General features: G+C 31.9%; 1 protein-coding gene across 5 annotated transcripts in view; it reads right to left on the bottom strand.

The window, feature by feature from the left end:
* Positions 1-2,169: 2,169 nt before the first annotated feature.
* LOC124356939 (protein numb) overlaps positions 2,170-22,761 on the bottom strand; it is a 204,338-nt gene continuing 183,746 nt past the window's right edge. For 3 of the 5 annotated variants that reach the window (XM_046808253.1, XM_046808250.1, XM_046808251.1), the window contains 9 exons: positions 22,678-22,749; positions 20,838-20,915; positions 18,443-18,583; positions 16,268-16,466; positions 13,013-13,282; positions 11,046-11,173; positions 8,065-8,125; positions 5,614-5,907; positions 2,170-3,600 (listed from right to left, as the gene is read on the bottom strand). In XM_046808253.1, coding sequence (XP_046664209.1) covers positions 3,422-3,600; positions 5,614-5,907; positions 8,065-8,125; positions 11,046-11,173; positions 13,013-13,282; positions 16,268-16,466; positions 18,443-18,583; positions 20,838-20,915; positions 22,678-22,749 — 1,422 coding nt within the window. In that variant the 3' untranslated portion in view covers positions 2,170-3,421. The remainder of the gene's footprint in view (positions 3,601-5,613; positions 5,908-8,064; positions 8,126-11,045; positions 11,174-13,012; positions 13,283-16,267; positions 16,467-18,442; positions 18,584-20,837; positions 20,916-22,677; positions 22,750-22,761) is intronic. The other 2 variants (XM_046808252.1, XM_046808255.1) reach the window with 2 other exon arrangements.

A 22,761-nucleotide genomic window follows, 5' to 3' on the forward strand; every position in this document is an offset into this window, starting at 1 on the left:
TGGCATTGAAAACTTATGCAAGACCAATTAAAAAGACCATTGATGATGTGCAGACATGTAGCTTGAACTGTGCACTATTAAGACTGCCAACTATTCACAGAGTGCCTGTTTAATTCAAATGAAATAGATAAGAGTTACTTTATAGACCCTAACAGAGACCACTGATAGCCGCACACTGCACAGTGATTAGGTTCAACTGAGTAAAAATATAGTATACGTAGAAATCCTGATTGGACTGGAGAAATTTTATCTCTACCATCCAGTTTGTATTGTACCAACTCTTTCCCTTTATCTTGTTGAGATCCTCATAAAGGCCTGGTAACAAACAAATTAGTGCTGAAATTAATAAACAAAAATAAAATTTTCTTATCAATAAAACTGAACAATAAGGAGAATGCTGAAATAATGGCAGAAGCATTTAAGGAACTCCTGAATTGTAAGGAACCGGAGGAAATTTTGGAAATCAACACTAATACTCCAATAAAAACCAAACCTGTAAATAATTAACCCCCCTACAGTAAAAGAAGTGGAAACTGTACTTAAAGAATTGAAGAACTACAAAGCAGGTGGTGAAGACCAAATGTTTTGCAGAGGTGTGGAAGTATGCTGGAGTATCTAGTCATACCTCTCTTCATATGATACTACAGAAAATTTGGGTTACTGAGAAATTTCCCGATCAATGGACTATAGCTATAATTTCACCCTTTGCACAAGAAAGGTGACAGATGTAATCCGGATAACTATAGAGGTATATCACTCCTCGATTGTACTTATAAGATTTTTTCAAAGATTCACTACAAACAGGATTAAGGACCAACTAGATCAAGAACTTGGAGAATACCAAGGAGGATTCAGGCCTTGGAGAAGTTGTACAGAGCAAATAATTACACTAAAGTTAATTATGGCATATTATAGAAAACAAAATAAACAACTCTCAATAACATTTGTTGATTTCAAGAAAGCCTATGATTCCATTCATAGAATATCACTATTAAAAATACTGAGACATTTTGGACTTCACCCCAAATTAATTAAATTAATAGAACTAACATTAACTAATACAAAGTCTAAAATAAAGTTTAGAGGGAACTTTCAGAACCATTTCAGATAAAGACTGGCTTAAGACTGTGACAATGGATTATCACCGCATTCTTTTTAACTGTGCATTAGAGTACGTCATGAGGGAATGGGAAAGAAATAACCAAAAAAACATAAAGATTGGATATCAAAGGGACAACATTAATCTGAACTGTCTGGGGTTTGCTGATGACTTAGCTCTTTTGGCCAATGACATTCAGGAAACAAACCAGCAAATTAAATCTTTAACAAGATATAGCTCAGAAAATTGGTTTAAAGATATCGTTTGAAAAAACAGAAGTTTTATTAACACAGCCTCCACTTGCAAATAAAATAAGGTTGGACAACCACAATATAAAAATTGTGCAGAAATTTAAATACTTAGGAGAAGTAATCACTTATAACCTGAATGAAAAACCATCTTGGCAAAATAAAATAGACAAACTAACTAAGATTAAACATGCTACTAAGAATACGTATAATAAAAAATGTCTTTCAATAAATACAAAATTAAGACACACTACAAAACAGTTGCTCTGCCACAAATTACATACGCAAGTGAAAACAATATTTAAAACAACAAATACTATTGCAATAGATAAGGTTCTTAAGATGGAGAGAAGAATAGTCAGAAACTTGCTTAAACAAAAACTATCAAGTAGACGGAGTTTGGAGACTAGCTTCCAATGAAACAGTCTACAAAAATATAGAACCCATTACAAGTATAATTAAAAAGAAACGAATATCATTCTGGGGCATTTGTTAAGAACACCTGAAAATAGAATTAGCAGGAAAATAGTAGAAAAACTGTGGTATAGTAAAAGTGACATTAAATGGATCACAGAATTAAAGGAAGATATGAGAGAGTTACAAATTACAGTAGAGGATTTAAAACACAAGACAAACACATTGAAGATATTGAATGACAAACACTCTACACTACAGCTGAAAAGAAACAAACAACGAATAGAAGAGTGGTTCCGGAGGAGGAAAGGAAATTACGCTCGGAAAGGATGAAGAAATATTGGGTGGATAAAAGAAGAAAGACTAGAAAATATAAAGTGACTAAAGTGGTCCAATGTAGGCCATAAAATTATAAATAAATAAATAAATAAATAAAACTGAACAATTCGCTGAACCTTTCTTATTTCGACAAATTTCAAGAGAATCCGTAACCATAGTATTATGTTTATTCAAACATATGTAGTCAACTCTCAATAACTAGAGGTGAATAAATAAATTAAATGTGGTGTTCTAATGCACTGAAAAATGTTAAGACATTTTTAAGGAACTATTCATAGGAGTGAAGAAGGCAGACATTAGAACAAAAAATTGATTGATGAATCATTTGACAGCCTCACTCATGTTCAGTGCAGTGGTTTATGTGCCCTCACCATGGCATGATTCTATTATAATGTTTATATAATAGAGTTTATAACTTTGAGAGCCATGACAAAAATATTGAGAAAGAAAGTAATTTGTTGTGCTCTTTAAAAATTTTGTTCATGTTAGGAAAAAGATGTATTAATATAAATATACAATTATCAGAAATGGTTTACTGTACCTCATATTTCAAGTAAAAATATAGAAATGAAAATAATGTATTTTTATTTCATAGCACCTCTGCATTGCCTGATATGTCTTTCTTCCTGTAAACAGCTTCCTGATAACAATTTCAACTAGAAATGTATAGATTTTTAATAAACTTTATACTAACAAGGTAAAAGGCTTAAGTATCGACACCATTAGACTTTCCTATCAACCGTAACATTTCGTAGCACAACTTTTCCTCTTAGAATACAAAATACGAAGCTTACTGACTAAATAACAATCTACTGTAAGGGATGTGCGAGCTCTAACCCCTCACTAAGCCTATCTTCAGAGCTGACCTCTGTCAGAAGTATAACACCTACGATCCGATGTTTCAAGTAATAATACAAGTTTGTGCGTTCACTAATTTTGTCATTTACTTCTACTTTAACACACTATAACTTGAACCACGTACAACATTAACTTAAATAAATTATTAAAAACTTTAGTTTTGAAAATACCAACACTTCTGGTTACATTGCCAAAACTAATAGATACAAGATATTTTCTTATTTCAATTAATTAATTATGATAAAAGTAATTTTACATATGCAATGTAAAAATACAAATTTGAAGACCTTACATTTGATTACTTGTCCTAATATTAAATTTGTGGTACTTATGATGTGAAACCTAATTTCTAGGTTAGGTAAAACTGAATACTAGGAACATAAAACAAAAAGTTTTACTTTTCTTAAATGAGAAAGTTGAGTAAGTAAAAACTCGCACATCTCTAGTCGTATCGCGGCCTGTCTCACATGTGGACCTGAAAAGCTTTGATGGACGCTGGTGTGGCAGACGATGGGTTAGAAAGGAAGGGGTTGGTACTTCTTGGAGTTTGGCCATTCCGAGATGCGATAGCAGCCCACTCTGCGTCAAACGGGTCGGTAGTACCGTTTGTGTTCTGATGGGTGTAGTATGACTCGGCTGAACCTGAAACAGAACACATTGTTTATAAAAAAACCCAACATTTTCTATAATTAGTAACTTGGAATAGTATTCAGTACTTGGATGAGCTCGGCTTGACTCAACATGTGTATTTTTTGTAATGGTACCACACACATATTGGTCCTCCCAGTACCATACTGGTATCCAAGCATGAAACACTTGCGTGACCACTGAAAAATTAGGCCTTACTTAAAACAAGGTGAGTGCAAAATAAGTTACCTGGTTACAGCTTATATTGTTTAAATGTTCCATGGAAACTTGTCAAAATTGTTACCAAAAATATCTAAATTTGAACATTTACACATATTCATGAGACTTTGGATAAGTAAACCATCAAACAAGAATTATTGTAGCTGCAAAATGGGAAAAAAATCACATAAAATGCTGAAGTTTGTCCTGGTTTTAGAAACAACAATACCTACTTATACAGTGAAGGTCAATTCTTTGTTTCAAGTTGATTATTGACAATGGATGATTTGAAAAGATAGTAGGAATTCAGACATTCACCATCATATTATAGAAAAGTATAACACCATGTTTTGAGGATTGAAATCTATCCTCTTCTTCAAATATAAAAAACCCTAATACATTAAAAAAAAAAACTTAAAATTGCAGCAACGAACTGCCAGTCAAAGTTATAAATTAAGTGATATCTGAGTGGTACAGGAATGGAACCCAAGGGATGCCACTGCACAGAGGCCAAGAACACAGTTTCAGTATTTCCTGAGATATCGTGGCAGATCATCTGATCATTGCTGCACTTTTTAGTTCTATAATGTATTAGGGGTTTTTACACGTAAAGAAGAGGGTAGATTTAAATCTTTAGAACATAGTAGTATACTCTTTGTAACATTTAACGTTGACAAATGTCTTACATACTACAAAATTCTCAAAGATTTCAAACAAAATCATTCTACTTATTTATTTCTTCTAAGTAGTTACATTTTACACCAAAAACAAATCTAAAACTACGTTACATACTTTTCTCCGCTGAAAAATATACTTCCAATCCAGAACCAGCCAAATTTAAATAACCTACTGTGTAGAAACAACTTCATGATCTGATGTAGACAAAGCTTGTGGCAGGATGGTATGGCCTGGCTTACCACAGCAGAATTTCATCGCTTTACCTCTCAATACTAAGTATCTAAAAAATGCCAACTCTTGAATATGTTAAGGCGCGTTGGTAATGATACAAATTGATTAAAAAACTCTCTGTTTGACCATTATGTTACTATGTTAGTCTGCAGAAGAAAACACTATTATGGTGACATACAGATACGATGATACACAGATTTGATGACAAACCAAAGTTTTCACATTATAACATATGTACATACGATATAATCTTAGATGACTCTAGTACAAACTACATTGTGTGAGCAAGTTTTTATCCAATTTCATGGATTATTTAGAATATACAATATAATCTTGGATGACTCTAGTACAAACTACATTGTGTGAGCAAGTCCTTATCCAATTTCATGGATTATTTAGAATATACAATATAATCTTGGATGACTCTAGTACAAACTACATAGTGTGAGCGTGTTCTAGTCCATTTCATGCATTATTTAAAATGTGCGATAAAAACTTGGATGACTCTAGTGCAAACTACATTGTGTGAGCATGTTCTTATCCATTTCATGCATTATTTAGAATGTACGATAAAAACTTGGATGACTCTAGTACAAACTACATTGTGTGAGCCTGTTCTAATCTATTTCATGCATTATTTAGAATGTACGATAAAAACTTGGATGATTCTAGTAGAAACTACATAGTGCGAGCACGTTCTTATCCATTTCATGCATTATTTAGAATTTATGATATGATCTTGGACGATTCTAGTAGAAGCTACATAGTGTGAACCACGTTCTTATCCATTTCATGCATATATTAAGAACAGTTACAATATTTTGAACTAAGAATCATTGGAAATTGTGTTCACTTGGCAAAAGGACAGACTGGCTCAGGTATTAGCAAGTGCTGGCTCACCGAGGGAGTGTGCCCGGAGGTGTTGTGACAGCATGGGAGCGCGGCGGCCCGCAGCAGGAGAGGAGTTGCCCATGGTGACAGCCGCCACCTTACCTAACCACTGGTCTGGGCGGGGCAGGTCTCGGACAGGAGGAAGGGGTGAGGCAGGCAGGGGCGGGGTGGCAGGAGGTGTTAGGGCCAGTGGCGGAGTCCACACAACACCACCACTTCCACTGTTGTTGAGGTTCTGGAGTTTCACCGCATCTATCTTCGCCAGAAATGAGTCATTGTTGACTCCACTGCTAGATGTTAGTTCTGTAATTGTTCCAAACTTTTGTTAAAAGTGGAAGAAAAACAATTCTATCAACAGTATCCTTTTTAGGATTTATTCACCTGGATCCTACTACATTGGGTAAATATATTTAAATAATTAACCAGACAGGTAAATTATGATAATGCAACATTTATTTCACAGTTTTCAATAGCTAGTTTATCTTTTGCCTTATCACTATATCAATACAAATATCAGTAATAAAAAAAATTATAAACACACAATTGAATTAGTCTTAGCCTGTAAGTAAAGGAATAACTAAAAAGAAAACAGAACTGGTTTTCAAATTTATCCTGGTTGACGAGAATTGCCTGTCAATATTATATTACTTCAATCACTTTCACATCTTACTTCTCTATACAGGTGATAAACTCAATGAAATGACTAGAGATTTTTATCAGAAACGAGGCAATTATAAGTATAGAGACGGTTATTTTTAGTGATGGGTGTTATTTAACATAACAGGATAAACAATAGTGTTGCCGCGCCACATCAGTTATCCCCACAATGTGTTACAAGAAACTCCTTGCTATTTTGGCAACAGGATAACAACAAACAATGAATTCATTTGTTTCGTTGACAGCAATGGTAAACTTGAACTGGAAACAGTCAAAAGGGGCAGATTCGAAACTCTTCAGCAGTTATTTGAGAAATAGTGTTATAATAAACAACAGAGTTGTAAAGTGACCATTCTTATTTCATCTCCGGAAATCTATCTACACCTCGACAACAGCAGCTTGTTTATAATTTTTATAAAGTCCTAGAGTAAATTATATTAATACACAAAATAAATTATTCAATTACATTTAATATACAAAATAAATTGTTCATTTTGACTATGTTCATGTTTGTACTATAGTTATGTTAAGATATCATATGGGCAACGTTTATGCTTATACAATTAAGAAACTTCAATTAATTTTTTGTTTTATTTCTTACTAATTAACTATAAAAATATGTACTGTAAAACTATATTAATAGTGTTTTAAATAATTAATTATCAATGATAAAATTAATGTTAATAATTAATCAGTGTTATAATACAACCACAGTTAATAGTTTTTATTTGTTTGCAATGCTTTATTGGTTAATTTAAATTGTGTTTTAAATTTTAATTTATTATATATTGTCATAAAGAAATGTTATTAATACATTTTAGATTCATTCATAAAAGGTTGTTCTTAATTGTAACATTTTACCCAACTCAAAAAAATTATAGTAATGCGACTAAGCAGATTTAGTGATAAAATTTGAAAACATTATGATACTAACAAAGATCAATAGTTAAATAATGGTATATTTTTAGTAATTTATTGTATTTCAATAAATAAACGTTAAAACAACGTTGCAGAATGGATAGATATACAACCGCTTTGCAATGGTCAGTCGGCAACAGTTGCAGAAATAGCACATTGTTGCACCCTGTTATCAGTTGAAATAACAACAAAAATTTTTGTTGCAACGTGTTGCCGAGAAACAACCAAAATTTCCATCTCTAGTTATCTTCTATTAACCATTTTCAGTTCTTTGTCAGGTGAGATTCAACATCATCAAACAGTCATTCCAATCTGATGTTGGACAAAGTATGACAGCAAGAAGTATGTACAGTATTTGATTTCAAATGTAGTTTATTATGCTACAACTAGAATCCATGTGTTACTTCTTTTCCTTGCAACTGTAAGTATTTTTGGGCATAGCAATAGAAAAGTCCATGGTAGAAGAAAATAAACTGTTTACTTCTGTGAAAACTATCAGTGAGAACAAATATTACATTTTTAGGCATTCTGCACACATTTAAATTAGATCTGGTGGAAATCAGTATGGAAAGAGGTTAATATATAATATATTGGAAAGGGTTAAGATGTTACTAACTCTAAACAAATCATTAATTCAAAAATAAAGTTGGCAAAAACTTATCTAACCTATCAATTTTTATTTTACACCATGTTTCTCTGTCACTTAACTGACAGCTTATATTGGTGATCTTTATTTATCAGACCTTTCAATATTTTTATTTACTAGACTTAGTTAAGAGTAGCTCAACCTATTTATATTCCACATATTAATTTTTTGGATTACTGCTCCTAGAATTACTAATTGTTAATACTAACTTACATTAAAATAATTAAAAAAGAATTTACCTGGGGTAGTGGAACTTGTAGGGAAAAGATTCTTGGAAACACTGCTGTTCACAATTGCTGACTGAAAAACACAAGAACCTATATTTATTGGAATTATACAACCAATAAGAAAGTGTATACAACGGTTATCCATAAAGTAACCAATTTTTATGCATAGCATTGGAAGTAGTGAGAATAGCACCATTTTCTTAACATCAATGTGTACAGTAGTTCAGTATGCTTCTAAATGTGCAAGGCAGAGTATCACATGTTCCAGCATTGTCCATTAATAATAACCTCAAAACATGAGTGCTATAATAGAAAATCCTCCTAAGTGTAAAGTGAGAGGTGTTATAAAATGTCTTTGTGAAAAATCACTAAGCAGCCATCATGAATTGTGTGTAATTTTTTTTTAAATTTTAGTTAGAAAATAAAATTTTTCATTTTATTGTAAACATTTACAAAAAAAAAAAAAAAAAAAAAAAAAAAAAAAAAAAAAAAAAAAAAAAAAACCGAAAGGCGTCTATTAATATAAAACACAAAATAAAATAAAATTGTATGGTGATTTTTTGTTTTTATTTGTCATACTTATATAAGTATAAATGCAGTCAAGAGATTATGTTTACCCACAAACAATAATATTTATTTAGAAATATACGCATTTTTGAAAATAAGTAAATATGGGTGCTTTTTCATACAAAGCCCTGTAACACATACGTTTTGAGGTAAAAGTTACAATAATTATATATTTTTGGAATCAGGACAAAATTTCGGTTTTGATGTAAAGCTTATTGCTAAGCAGTTACACAACGGAATATTTACAAAAAAAATTTCCAAAAAACATTTTTCTTACATTTTGTAAAAAAAAATAAAAATATGTTTCCATGGAAACAATAAGATATTGTTATTATAATGCTCTCCATATAGTTGTGAATACATTGACATATAATAGTTTATATTTGGACTAACAGTTATGAAATATGATACATTATAAGAAACGTCTGCGAGGCTGTTAAAATAGAGCCGCCAGTACAGAGTGACACCATTGCCAGTTCTAGGGTTAAACATCATTGAAATACATTCATTTCTATTAGTACCCCCAATAGATATCATTAACAAATTGCTTAAATAGATTATACTTAAAAACCATTTTTCAATTAAAAATAAAATCTGACTAAGACATAAACTCAAAAAATCTCCAGTACTATTTACTGACACCAAGACAAGACGTTTAAACACGTACAATGTTCCATTTTGTTGAGCAAGATGAGAAACAAATGAAAAAAACAAAATTGCTAACTAGTTGAGCAAAAATTACGGTTACACTAAAACTAAAATTAGCTTGTTTATTTCTGCATGTAGAAGTATAGAGAAAATTGTTTAGAAACATTTCACTGTAAAAATGAAATATTCAGTTAAAGCATTCTGTAGTTAAAAACTCATCATTGGTCATGTTACTCAGTAGCTCAAAGTAATTATTATTATTTCAGGTCATTTATTTGTGTGTACACAAATTAAAATTTAGATTTTGACACCACTTTAATTAAACAGATTTTGGTAATTTAACGTGGCTGGAGCCTGCTTGTTGGAACGTGCAAACCATCAAGTTGCCTAGGGCGGTGTTGCAACGATCATGCTCTCTTAACAGCAAGAGGAAGCCGTAATAAATTAAATATTATTCATTTGTATATTTGACCAATTCCCATCACCTTTTTTCATATAGACTTCGGGCTTCCAATGGCAGGTTTAATAATGAATAATTAGTTTTCAAAATTGTGGTTTAGTAGTAAAACGCCAAAAACCTGTTCCTTTTTTTATTCTTACAGACACACCACTTGTCTGTTATTGTTTGTAAATAATTTGCTTAATACATCTAAACGCAAAAGTAAAGAAGCTAAATTTTAATGTAACTCCTGTAACAATTTTAGCTCTATTAGAGATTCAAACTCGGGTACCTATACTTTATGATCCGAGAGTAAGCAGGTGTTTTCCAACCAGACAGTTCGTCATCTAGCGGCGAGGCACAGTGTGTAATATTTTATATACATGAAATTAAATGTGGTGACAAAATATATAATCGTATAGGATCATTGACATTAAGCTTATTTTAAAAACGCAATGTATTTTTTTCACTGTTAGTTGTTCTTTCTCACTTTTGTCACAAGTTTACAAGAGCTTTTCCCAACAGCGTTGCATTTTCTTGGCTCTATCGCAAATTACGACAAATGCGATCGCAGTTTAAACCCTGCCTGGGAGTCAAGTTTGTTGGAATTAAATAGAAATTGTCGTTAAGTGTTCATGAAGGCAATTCCAATAAGCTGATTTTGTATACAAATCTACTTAAAATAAGGACAGACTAATCTTTATGCAACTATTATAACATTAGAAATATTATTTTTCTCAAATTAGCTGGATACTCGGATTTGTTAGTTTGAGTTTAGCAGGACTCTACTGTACTAACACCGGAATTTTGGTTGAGGATGAACAAAATTTAGCATTGTGGAATTGTGAAAGTAATAATGTGACCATAGTCCTGTCCAAAACAAGGCTTCGACCATTACCAGCCATGAGCATTTCTTAGAAAAACTTAAAACTCTTAACTTAAGGACAACATAACTGGATTGAAGGAGGTTGAAGTCAAATAGTAGAGATTAACAAATGAAGCAATGCTATAAACCACCACACATTGTATACCACAAGGATCTGTATTGAGGCTACTCTTGTTTATTTTATTCACAATTGACCTTCCTAAACCATACAAGAAACCTCAGCTATTTTAACTTGCTACAACAGATTTAAACTAATTAACTGTTTGGAACAAAGAAAATATTTAATGATAATGATGATAAGAGAAAACGAGTTAGAGAACAAATGAAGCAGCTAGTAGGATGTACAATCCGGGTAAAATTATCATTTTGAAATATACACATCTCTGTCTATTAATACAAGTTATGGATATTCAATTTCCAAGAAAAATATTCTCAGAAGGAGAATTAACCTACCTTGCTGGAGGTGATCAGGAAGTCATCGTTGTTTGAGAGCATGTTGAGACCCTGTGACAGCTGCTGGCACATGGCACTCACTGGGTCTGCTTTGTCACTCTGGGGCGAAGCCTCGGGGATAGGGCTGACTGCAACACAACCATCAATGTGTGAGAACATAGGATATTTGTATCCGCTTTTGCTTGGTTTGCACTAATATTTCATCTAAGTAAAATTACCATAAATTATTGTGAAAAGTTACAAGTTGCTTGAATCTAATCATAATACCTGCATTAACTCCAGGTAAAGTGCAAGGTGTGCTCAAGAACTTTGACCCAGGTCTCATGTTAGCATAGTTTTCGTTAAATAGCTCTTTGTATGATGTGACACAATGGCGATATCCTCAGTAGACGTTCCAGACTATATTCTGGGATTACCAGCAATATAAATACCAGATGAGGTGTTGTAAACAATATTTAAAGTCCAAGTGCTCACAGATGATAGCAACAGAACATCAACTGCAATTGGAATCTCTTGTCAGACATGCCAGCTACCATAAGGTCCAATGCTAAATTTCATCCTCTAACTGTTGAAAGGAGAGGCCAAAGTGTGATTATTCAGCTCTTTCATATGATGTGAAACAATAGAAAATACTGTATTATACTTTATTTTCCACTCAACACGACTGACTCAATAATCAAATTAACTGCAACAACTGAAGCTAAGCTTAATTTATTTGCTGGGTTAGCAAAGCTATCACTCGAGGGGCTGGAAAGATTTCATTTTTGTCTGCCTATCTGTAAATCTGTTCTTGGGATTGCTGGAAAACGAACTAACCTATAGACTTTTAACAGTGCACTAAGCGTCATTTCTATTAGAGGAACATTGAGTTCAATGATGGTACATGTCACTCCATGGATTTTTTTGTGAGCGTTAACGAATATTTTTATATTGTTCTTACTACCACTGGGTAACCATAATGGCAACAAGAAAATATCAGAATGTATATATAAATTTGTAAACATACTTAATACATTCATAAGAGATTTTAATATATGTCATATTAATTTATGACATTTTGCATTGAACCTCAAAGCATAGCCTGTACATGACACATGGCATGGCGTATTCCTACCTTGTATTGGAAGGATTTACTTTTATTAAAATACATATATACATACACAAAAACATATAATATTGCTGCAAACATAAATATATTGCTTTTACATAAATTCATTATACACCTGTAAGAACTACATTCCAAAATAAAAGCAGGTCAAATACATACTTGAGTAATCCAGATATTTCATTTAATCAAAACAAATAGGAATATTGGTCTGTACCTACTAGGAAGTAACCTAAACAAAATTACAAGGAAACCATATCTACAAGCTTGTCAGTACTTCATCTACAAGATAATTAGCCATCATTTACTTTCATAATTTCAACACTTTGAAAACCAACAATTACATTTTTTAGTATGCACTCACTAAGAGAAGTTGAGGGTAAGGACAATAGACGCCGTCGACATTTAATGCCTTCTGGAATATACAAAAGTGAAAATTACAACTATTGAAATTTAAACAGTTAAATACTCTTCAGTTTTTGTTAACTGAATCTATACGTAATAGCACAATATCAAATAAATAAATTATTATAATTATCTTAGGTATGCTGTGATAAATTAAATTATTGTTTTCAGGTATAATAGAGAAGAGCTATTTCAATTATACTAATTAGTTGACCCAATAGTACAAACCTTTTAAACTCACAAACAACTTATTATGATAGAATCTTATTTATTTGACATTTATGAACAGTCCTATATTGGCCATTTAATATCAGCAACAATGTTCTTAGCTGTTGAAAGAAGACAATACTGCATGTACTTGTTCTTCAAAAAATCCCTTAATTATACTTGAATCTTTCTTACTGAATCTGAATTCTTTTTTTATCTATTCTTCAAGTTCACACTTGCATATGCTTACCTGGAGTTTTGAGATGAATGAGCGCCGGTGTGCGGTTGTCGTCTGCCTGAAGACTCATGGCTCTGGTGCGCTCCAGATTGCTCGGTAGGTCACTGATCCTGAGTGACAACTGTCGCTTGAAGGGACTCGCCTGGTTCAACTGGTTAAAACCACGGAAGGAACCTTGGCGTTGCAGCATGGATATAGTCGCATGTGGTCGTTCTATCGCGTGCGGATTGTTGACGGGTTTGGTAGCAGTCGACTGCGGTGCCACTGTCGCAACAGGCACTTCTGGAACAAGCATCATGTGATATCAACACTGTGTTTCTATTGTAGCTTGCTAATGTTTTTGTTTGATTGTTAAACACATCTTGAAAATCTTCATAAACAAAAATCTCAAGGGAGTGCAATCCAGTCTCGTTATTTGAGCAAAGGCTTGGGCTGATATACTCAGGATACTAGAGATCTATGGCCAGCACCAAGACTAAGGGAAACCAGTGCCATTTAGGTAGGTATCGTGTACGGCTTTGTTCCTTCATCTTGCTCTTATGCAATATAACAAGTAAAATGTACTGTACATTATAGAAACTATATTTCAAATTATTATAATCTAGCTTACTGATTATTATCAGCAAGAGGAGATTTTTAACTTGAGATAAAAGATTAGATATGTGGTATGTAACAAATGTTGCCATTCGCTCTTAATTAATATGATATTTTATTGAATTTTAAATTTTTTATTTAAAAGTGTACAGGTGTCAAGTTTAAAAATAAAAACTGAATTAACTATATATATGAGCAATAACCAAGTTCCGTGTTTTAATCTGCGCTATCTCTAACTCAGACCAAAAGTCCAACACCTTAGATTGCTCGGCCACCAGCAGAATTAGTTTAGAACAAATAAGCATTTTTAATTTTATCTAGTAATAGGAAAAATTACAAGAGTGAATTTGTCATCTGACCCAAATACACAACAATAAACTATAATAATTAAATATAACTAATCAAAAACAATATCTACCTTTTGTGTAATGGACTATTTTTCTTAACATTTGTTTAAATTCCAAATTGATGCACATATTTTAACACCTATCACCATTATTTACATGTCTGATAGCTGGATTTAACTGTGTCAACCTATGAAACTTTGGATCTAGGAAAACATTTATTATTTGGAATTCTTTACCTTTTTGTTACCTTTCCACTTCAACCTACATCAAAACTAGCATGATTCACAATCGATTTCTTTCTCAATGGAAATGTCTCTATTGACTTCGTAAAAAATTAGGTTTTCATATGCAATAAAACTTGGTTTTCGCCTCCTGGACCAATAGCATCTTTATAAATTTTATGGGAACCAAATGTTACAGAATTTTAAATAGAAATGTGCGTTATCTCATTGGTGCTCTCAAAACTATTTTGTTGTCAGACTTCTGGACAATAACACACTGGTCTTAAAATTTGAATAAACTTGTGAATATTTTTCAATCATTTATATCAGGAGTGGGTGGTATGCCATCTAAAAATAAGATGTCTATACTGGCCCTGCAAGAATTCAAGAAATTGATATGGGTAACAGCTAGTACCATTATATATTAGGACGTAAAAACCCTCATTGGTTTAATGACTACTATGAATAGATTGCACACCATTATTGATTAAATTATGTATTAACTGCTCAGATTATAAATTTTTAACCCTCCCCTATTATATCCCTGGGGTATTGAAATGCCAAATGCCCAATTTAAACGTTTTTTTCACAATTACTAGTTATATGCTAGTAACAAATTGGCTTCATGAACAGTTTTAATACGTGTTAATTTTGCTAATTGACTGTAATTAAAATATTTAATGATTTTAAAATTGCTTATTAAGTTTTTATCCACAATAAGTTAAAAGTTTATTTGAAAAAATGAACATTGGTCTATGGTTAAAAAGGTCAGGATCTAATATCCCTCACATGATTTGACAAACAAACAATCAGCGTGGGCTATAAATATCTTATGTGCAATCAATGGAAGTGACAGGCAGAGATTGTCAGCTGTGTGGTTAACATCTGATTAACTATCAACAGATCCACAGGTATCTGACAGCTGATTGACAGGACTTGTGAATAACCAATAGATAACCTGAGGGACAAGTAACAGAAATAGCATCATTACTGGTCCATCTGGGTATACAATTCATCATTCACTAAACAAGGTTATTAATATCTTTGCTTTCTGAACAATTAGAGAAGTAGAAATGGAATCATAAGAATGGGTTTTAATTATTGGTAATATAAAACTAATTTTTTAAACTTGATATTATACCACAAGAGCAATAGGGGAGGGGGTATATTAAAAACATAAAGCTAGCCTATATCTCATTTGTTTTGATATATAAACATAAAACAAATAACCCTTATATATAGCCTAATATATTGTTTGCACGTCAAAGAGGAAAGGATGTTACTAAGTAATTGTTTATTTCGTAAAACACTAATATTGTAAAAAGTTCATTTTATAAATAAATTTCAAGTATGTATTATAAAGGTTTAAATATTTTACAGTGTTAAAAATCTGCAGGGGATACCCACAATATTTAAACCCTACTTTTGGTATAAAAAATATAGATAGCCAAGTTTGAAAACCACAAATTAACTAGTAGAGCTAGAATAATAGGTGTTACATTAAAATTTAGCTTGTGTATATTACAATACAATATAGCTTGTGTTGTAGTGATATACAGGTTCACTAGTTTTGGAAAGGACACACTTTCATTCATGGTGACCAGCAAAGTGGCTGGTCATCTGATTCATTGAACTTTCAAGGTATCAAAGAAAAAGGTAGGAAAAGTGAAGGTTCAATGTTACAAATCTTTTACTTGATTTTGTTATGATACCCGTTTCTTCATCAACTTATGAAACTTGTTTTATTTTTTTATTTTCCCATATTAGATTCCTTAACTGTTTACCATTAATGAGTTGTTAAGGGCAGAGATAGCAGAATTGTATTCATTACATATAAAGCTTGTAACCAGATTTATAATTGTATGTGTCTCTTTAAATTGTAGTCATATTCAAAAATAGATTAAAAACTGGTCAAAAAATAATAAAAAATATAATAATGTATAGAGAATTGTTTATTTACAAAAGGAACTTACTTTACAATCTATAATGAAATGTCACCTTAGAGACTGACAGGATTTGAACCTGCGCTCTCTCTAACTCAGACCCAAAGTCCAACATCTTAGACCGCTCGGCCATCGGCCATATGTTGCAGGTCTGTGACTCACCAGAAGTGTTGTTGGTCTTGTTGTTCTCGGAGAGGGCTAGTCGGTCGGTTATAGTCTGCTGGCGGAAGCTGCCTGTGCGGGTGAAGGTGGAGTTGCTGGTGTCAAAATTCATGGTAACCCCGCATTCCTTGTCTCGTCGCAACTTGCGCTCCAAGCATGCGGCGAACGCACAGCCCACTGCGTGACTCAACCTCTCTCCCTGCAACAGACAGTGGATGCTGTTTAAGTAGCTGAAGTGAAATATAATACATTGATATTACTTTAGTGTAGTGTAATGGTGAAATTAGATCATTTAATACTGTAAAAATAACAAAATGTAAGAACCATACAATATGCAATAGCATTAAGAGTGAGTGCTAGTTGCCTGTTGAGAAATGGAGGATTTACTTTTAAAATGCCTAAAAACTACGCTAAAATCAAATCTATAATCTTGATTTTAGTGTCTATAAATATTCCCATTAGAAAATCTACATTGAATATAATTTGTAAACTATTAATATTAACAGATAATCATATTTTTAACAATTAATTAGCACTGAGACTCTAAAAGTAAACTGTTGTACAAAACACTGCAGTAACTGAACAGGTGAATCTACAGCCAGTGGCTAAGTGGTGGGGGAGATGCCTGTTACAACATGAAAGTTTGCTTAGCAATTGTTGGCTCACTTACTAGTGCAGTTGCTGAACTTTGATTTAACGAGATGCCTCGTCTTAAACTTCAAGTTATAGACGCAAATTGATTGAAACTTACAGAGATTCGTTTAGCTAGAACTTTCAATTTAGAGGTTTATATATTGTTTCAGACAGTAGAAAATTATACTTATAAAAGGATTTTTAACAATTTTCGAGTTATAAAGGTAAAGTTATTGACAGTTACAAGAATTTCAAAGGGATTTAAAAAATTTCACTTCAAGGATTTACGTTAATGAGGGTAGGTTCAACTATATCTAGAAGCTAAATCAGATAGTTGTAATTTAGACTCACACGTTTACTTATTCAATATAAGCCCTTTTCAAAACGTATTAATACATATATAGTAAATATTTATATCTAAATTAAATTGTAAGTCAATTTAAATGAAATAATATTCCTTACACATTTAGTTAACTTTCTACTATAATAGTGGACTCAATCGCAAAATGTTACTTCCTTGACAATTTCTGTGCTCTAAATGTTATACTAGAAACAATTTGACTTGATGGTTCACATAGAACATTATTCTGTTTTGCTTTATTTTCCCTTACTTATTTTCTTTTTGCTCGTGGTTATTTGTGGTTACTGTTTGCTGTTGTGGTGAGTTTAAGTATAACATTAGTTGCAGTTACATAGGGTGTAAATCAGAAATGGTTTAGTAGTAATTACCGTTTAAAATAAACACATTACTGACCACAAATGGATATAAAATAGTATTAAATATTTTATTTACTCCCTTAGCAAAACCTTGAAATCGTGCTGTGGTACATTATTTTTCATTGATTAGTAAGGCATGTTTTAAACTTTTAAAATGGGTGTATTAAAAACATAATTGTAGTATAAAAAACACATTTATTATTAAGTAAAAACCTACTAAGTTTTTATTGATCCATACACTTATTCCAAATGAATATATTGGAGTGAATATAGGAATGGTATATCACTTTGTGCATAGATTGTCTACATAAACTGGACATTTTTTAAAGCGTTAATTTTAAAATATATCAGCGTTAATTTTAGATCAAATCTTATTTAAACGTTCGTTACAACTCAAATAACGAACGAAAAAAAAAACCCACACACTAAGACATTTTGTACTATTCATATGTTAAAAAGGTTCAGAAGTTATAAAAATTACAGGTTCTGTTAAATGTTGTGATTGGGCAGTTTTATAAGGAATATAACTAGTTTTATTTACTGCATATTACTTCATACTGAGGGAAGAGAATATAGAAAAGTAATCGCTATGTGTAGAGTGTAGGCTAGACACAATCAGTTGACCTTGCAAGGTAATGTCCTTAGAGCTGCCCTGCATACTGAGGTGGCTTACACAACAATGTCCTTTCCATTTCACTGACCAACGGCAACAAACATCCCTAAAGATTATCTTCTACAATAATTAATGATTATATTAAATGTTTCAAATTTTTTATTAGCCAAACCATCGAACAATGACGATGAAATAATCAGTATGAAAGTTACCGATTCCTTGAGCGCGAGAAAACCGTGGCACATCCACCGGCGCGTGGTGCCATCCCTGCAGATATACGAGAAGCCTTTATCATGGTTCCTGTCCGGAGCACAGAAAGATACCTTCTCTATCGTCTGGTCCACGATCAATCCCTGTAAAAGACAACAATGCGTTGATTACCAACGATGTTAATACATAAAAATATATCTAAGTACAATTTTTGGGCAACAATTTATACAATAAATCTGAATTATTGATCCTTTATATTAATTGTGGCTGCAATAAAATTAAGAAACGGATACACTATATCAGTAACGTAACCGTACTGAAACCTTGGAAGAGAAATACTCCAAAAACAGTAAAAATAATTATAACAAATGGAACAATTATTACAAAATGTGAATTGAATGAGAGGAGGTTAAAAAACAGTAAAATTACAAGTTAAAGAACTTGTATTCATGTAAGTGGGATATGAAATACTGTTATTTTTCTTTGTTTGAAGGTTATTTTTGACGATGGAAGGATTGTAAAGGAAACAGGATTTTTCCGGACATTTGCCATCGTTCAGTGAAACAATAAATCAGTAACACTACATTTCACCAGTCGTAGGTGGTTAGTAGACAAATGAAGACGCATTGTGACCTGTATTCCGTAGTTCAGTTTTAATGATTAGTGTTTTGTATAGTTTTTTATTAAGTGCATGTTTATAGAGTTAGTGAAGTCGACAAACAACATGTAGGTTGTGATTCCTGACTTAGGCGTGCCACAACGCTTTGGTAAGATTTGTTTATTTTAACCTAGTTTATAATATTATGTATTAGGTTAGTTCTTTACCTGAAGAAGAGATCAGATTGCAGATCTCGAAACGTAGTGTTACTGATTTATTGTTTCACTGAACGATGGCAAATGTCCGGAAAAATCCTGTTTCCTTCACTGTTATTTTATTATTGTAATAAACACCATCACTCTAAATTTATATTACTCAACACTATACAATTAAAATTAATGTAAAATACATTCCGTACTTCTCATGTCCCTCCCTACATGAATACAGACTCCCATTGAATCTTTAAAACATCATTCGCTTTAAATTTACATAAATACTGCTTTGAAACTACTATACCTAGATAGAAGCTAGAGAATTAAATACTTTGTTTCAAGTTTGTTATTGATGATGGATGGTTTCAAAGAATAGGGTTTTGGACATTTGTCATCTTTATATGTTACTTGTACCATTTTAAATTGACCCATTAGCCTTGTAGAATTTTAAATTAGTCTACATTTTGTAACAAATAACAATATGATTAAATATTTTTAACATAATATTGGTTAGAAGTAATTTTTTTATTGCACTCTTTGTTTGATTCATTATGTAAAACAGAATATTTTCAGCTGAATATGTAATTCAAAGAGTTGATGTGACAACTTTGTTTGAAAACTACTGATTTATTCTCAGTAATTCATAACATAAATATAACCATCCTACTTCAAAACTTTTCATTCAATAAGCTTACAAACTTTTGTCCAACCATCCAAGATCTTTTCATGGACCAGAACTCTAAAAATATACTCATTTTTCACAAGATGATTTTAAAATAATTCATTAGTTTTTTATTATACAATGATCCACTTTTAAAACTCTGGAATTAAATATTTGATTCTTTAATAGCAGTAAATTATACATATAGTATTAAAATTTGTGTAGAAGATATAGTACAATAAATTACAATAAATTTGTATATAAAATTTAGTATTTGTATTTATTTCAAAATAGTACTCCCGTACGTTTTGCAGTATTTGTTGGATTTTTGGAGCTTAAACCTAAAAAATTGCTAACCATTCACATCTCCTTACAAAGATTGTTTATATAAATAGTTAGTTCTTAATAATTTTCATACAAAATAGGTATACTAATGCAAATGTTGTACAAATGATTGGATTCCATTTTCAATGTAATGTTTTTTAACAAATCACAAGGTTAGGGTCGAACAATTCTGAATGTTTTCTACTTTTCCATTTTTGGAAATGTAAAAGTCACCTCTAAAACAAATACCAAATAGCCTGAGGAACATTTTTCAAAGTTGTTCTTTATTTGTCGTAAAACTGTTATTAAAAAAAAAAAATTAAAAGGAGAAGTTATTCTTATACACTCTGTATATAATTCCAATCAACTTTTACAGAAACATGGATGGGCACATTAATTAAAATTAAACATTTTCAGCTATAATATGGTAACTCAACACAATTAATTATTTATTTTATTTGAAATGTAGAGGAACATTACTTTTTATGCAGGATATTAGTTATTCTGTAGCCTAATTAATAAATCTTTTATGTGGCAGAATTATAAAAACGTGTAGTTTATTGTAAAATTATTTTCTTAACAACAAAGTCTAATAATAATACCTTTGTTTCGTCTTCAACTACTCTCAATCCATCACTCGATACGTACAGAATTGCTTTGACAGGCCTTCTTCGGGAATTCTGTAAAAAATTACAAATTATCTACTGACTAATCTGAAAAAGTGCTTTTCTTAGTTTGTGTGGTAAATAAAATTATAGCTTTCATTTTTAGGCTGTTTAAATTTTATTTCAAACTCAAATGTAAGTAAAATCTCATAACATTTAAAATTATACTAACAACTTACATTTTGGGCATAATTTAGAGTTTTCAGTTATTTTCGAAGCAAATTTACAACAGCACCCATAAATCCGAACATAACCCATAAATTAAAATGAAACCTAGAACGAAGTAAAAGGTGTAGTTTTCAGTGGAACACTTCAGTATGGGGATAGATAATATATTCATTAATTACGCAGAAACATATTTCGATATAAGCTTCAACTATAAACAAAACAAGAGGAACTTCAAAGCTATCCTCCAACCAAGAACGTAGCCAGGAAAAAAATTTGGGGAGTCCAGACAACTGATACTTTTTCCTAGTGAACAGAGAGTAAGGCCCCACTTTGTTCCTTAAACGGTTCTTGATCTGTTTCTACGTCGAGAATGATCTTTCAGCAGTACATGTCAGCAATACTTAATTATTTAAATAATAATAATCGTTTACTAAAAAAGCAATAGAAAAATTTTTAAATTTGGAGGAAATCCGGACCCCCTTGGACCTCCTCGCTCGCTACGTCCTTGCCTCCAATTATTCCACAGAACATAACTTTAAGGGAACTATTCTAAAATTTGCTCTATAGGAGGATTCTATTCAAACTTTGAAAATAAACTTTTTTTTAAGTTTGCTAAAAATTAAAATTAAAATGAGATAGAATACCTTATCTTATCATGATATGATCATAGATAACTTTGAACCCAAGGAGGTTAAGAACTCCCATGACAATTCTAACAGGACTACTTGAGGTTGGATGTATTTTAGCAAAATTGCAATAGGTTAATACTAACCCAGGTTGGTTTTTTTTTTGTTATTAAACAATAATCTGAGACAAGGGGGCAGAGCTCTAGGATCAAAACAAATTTTATAAAACTGTACTACCAAAATTGGGATGAATGTAATATGGAATAAATGTTAACATACTAAAGTGAGTATAATGCTTACTGCATAAAATGTTCGTAATAAAGATGTATTTAACCGAATTTTAAGTTACATCAGAATGTAGAGAAGTTATCCAAGTCAGTTCATTTAAGAATCAAACACCCACTCTATAATATGAAAAAAAAAACAATTTTAAATATAGAAGGTTAAATTTATCTAGAATGGATAACAGGAAGACCAGAAGAAACCACCACAAACCAGTTTTAAATCATCTGATCCAGCGGTTTTTTACACAGCAGGGCAACTTTTTGCAGCCTGTGTGTAAAGTGTGCGGGGACAGAGTTCTCAAAGTATAGTGTGGCAAACAGCCTTGTGGCCTACTCGGTTTTGTTTACACACAAACACTTAATGACCCCAGTTACAAAACAACCAGCTGTTGTTTTCTATATCCAACACAATAAATTAATTTTAAATTGATTTCTCTGGTGGTATGATTTTTTTAGTTTGACAACAGCAAGACTTTTGACTTCTGTGTTCGTTAGATTGGTATATATTGTATATTTAACCCTTTATGTAGTATGAACCTAGATACACCATCCTAACAAACTGTGCCTAGTATCAGTTGTTTTAAGATTAAAACAACATTTTTAACATTTTCACTATGTTCTGAATGCTATAACATACTCCAGACTAGGATAACGGGGACCTTACATGTTACACGTTCAGGGTAAATTAATAATACTCACTCTTAAAACTTTGAGAGCTTCTTCACAGACAGGCATCCCCCTGGACTCGAACACTTCCACACAACCCAGGTACTGTAACAGATT

Source organism: Homalodisca vitripennis, chromosome 3 (genome assembly GCF_021130785.1).
Source record: "Homalodisca vitripennis isolate AUS2020 chromosome 3, UT_GWSS_2.1, whole genome shotgun sequence".
Taxonomy (NCBI): Eukaryota; Metazoa; Arthropoda; class Insecta; order Hemiptera; family Cicadellidae; genus Homalodisca; species Homalodisca vitripennis.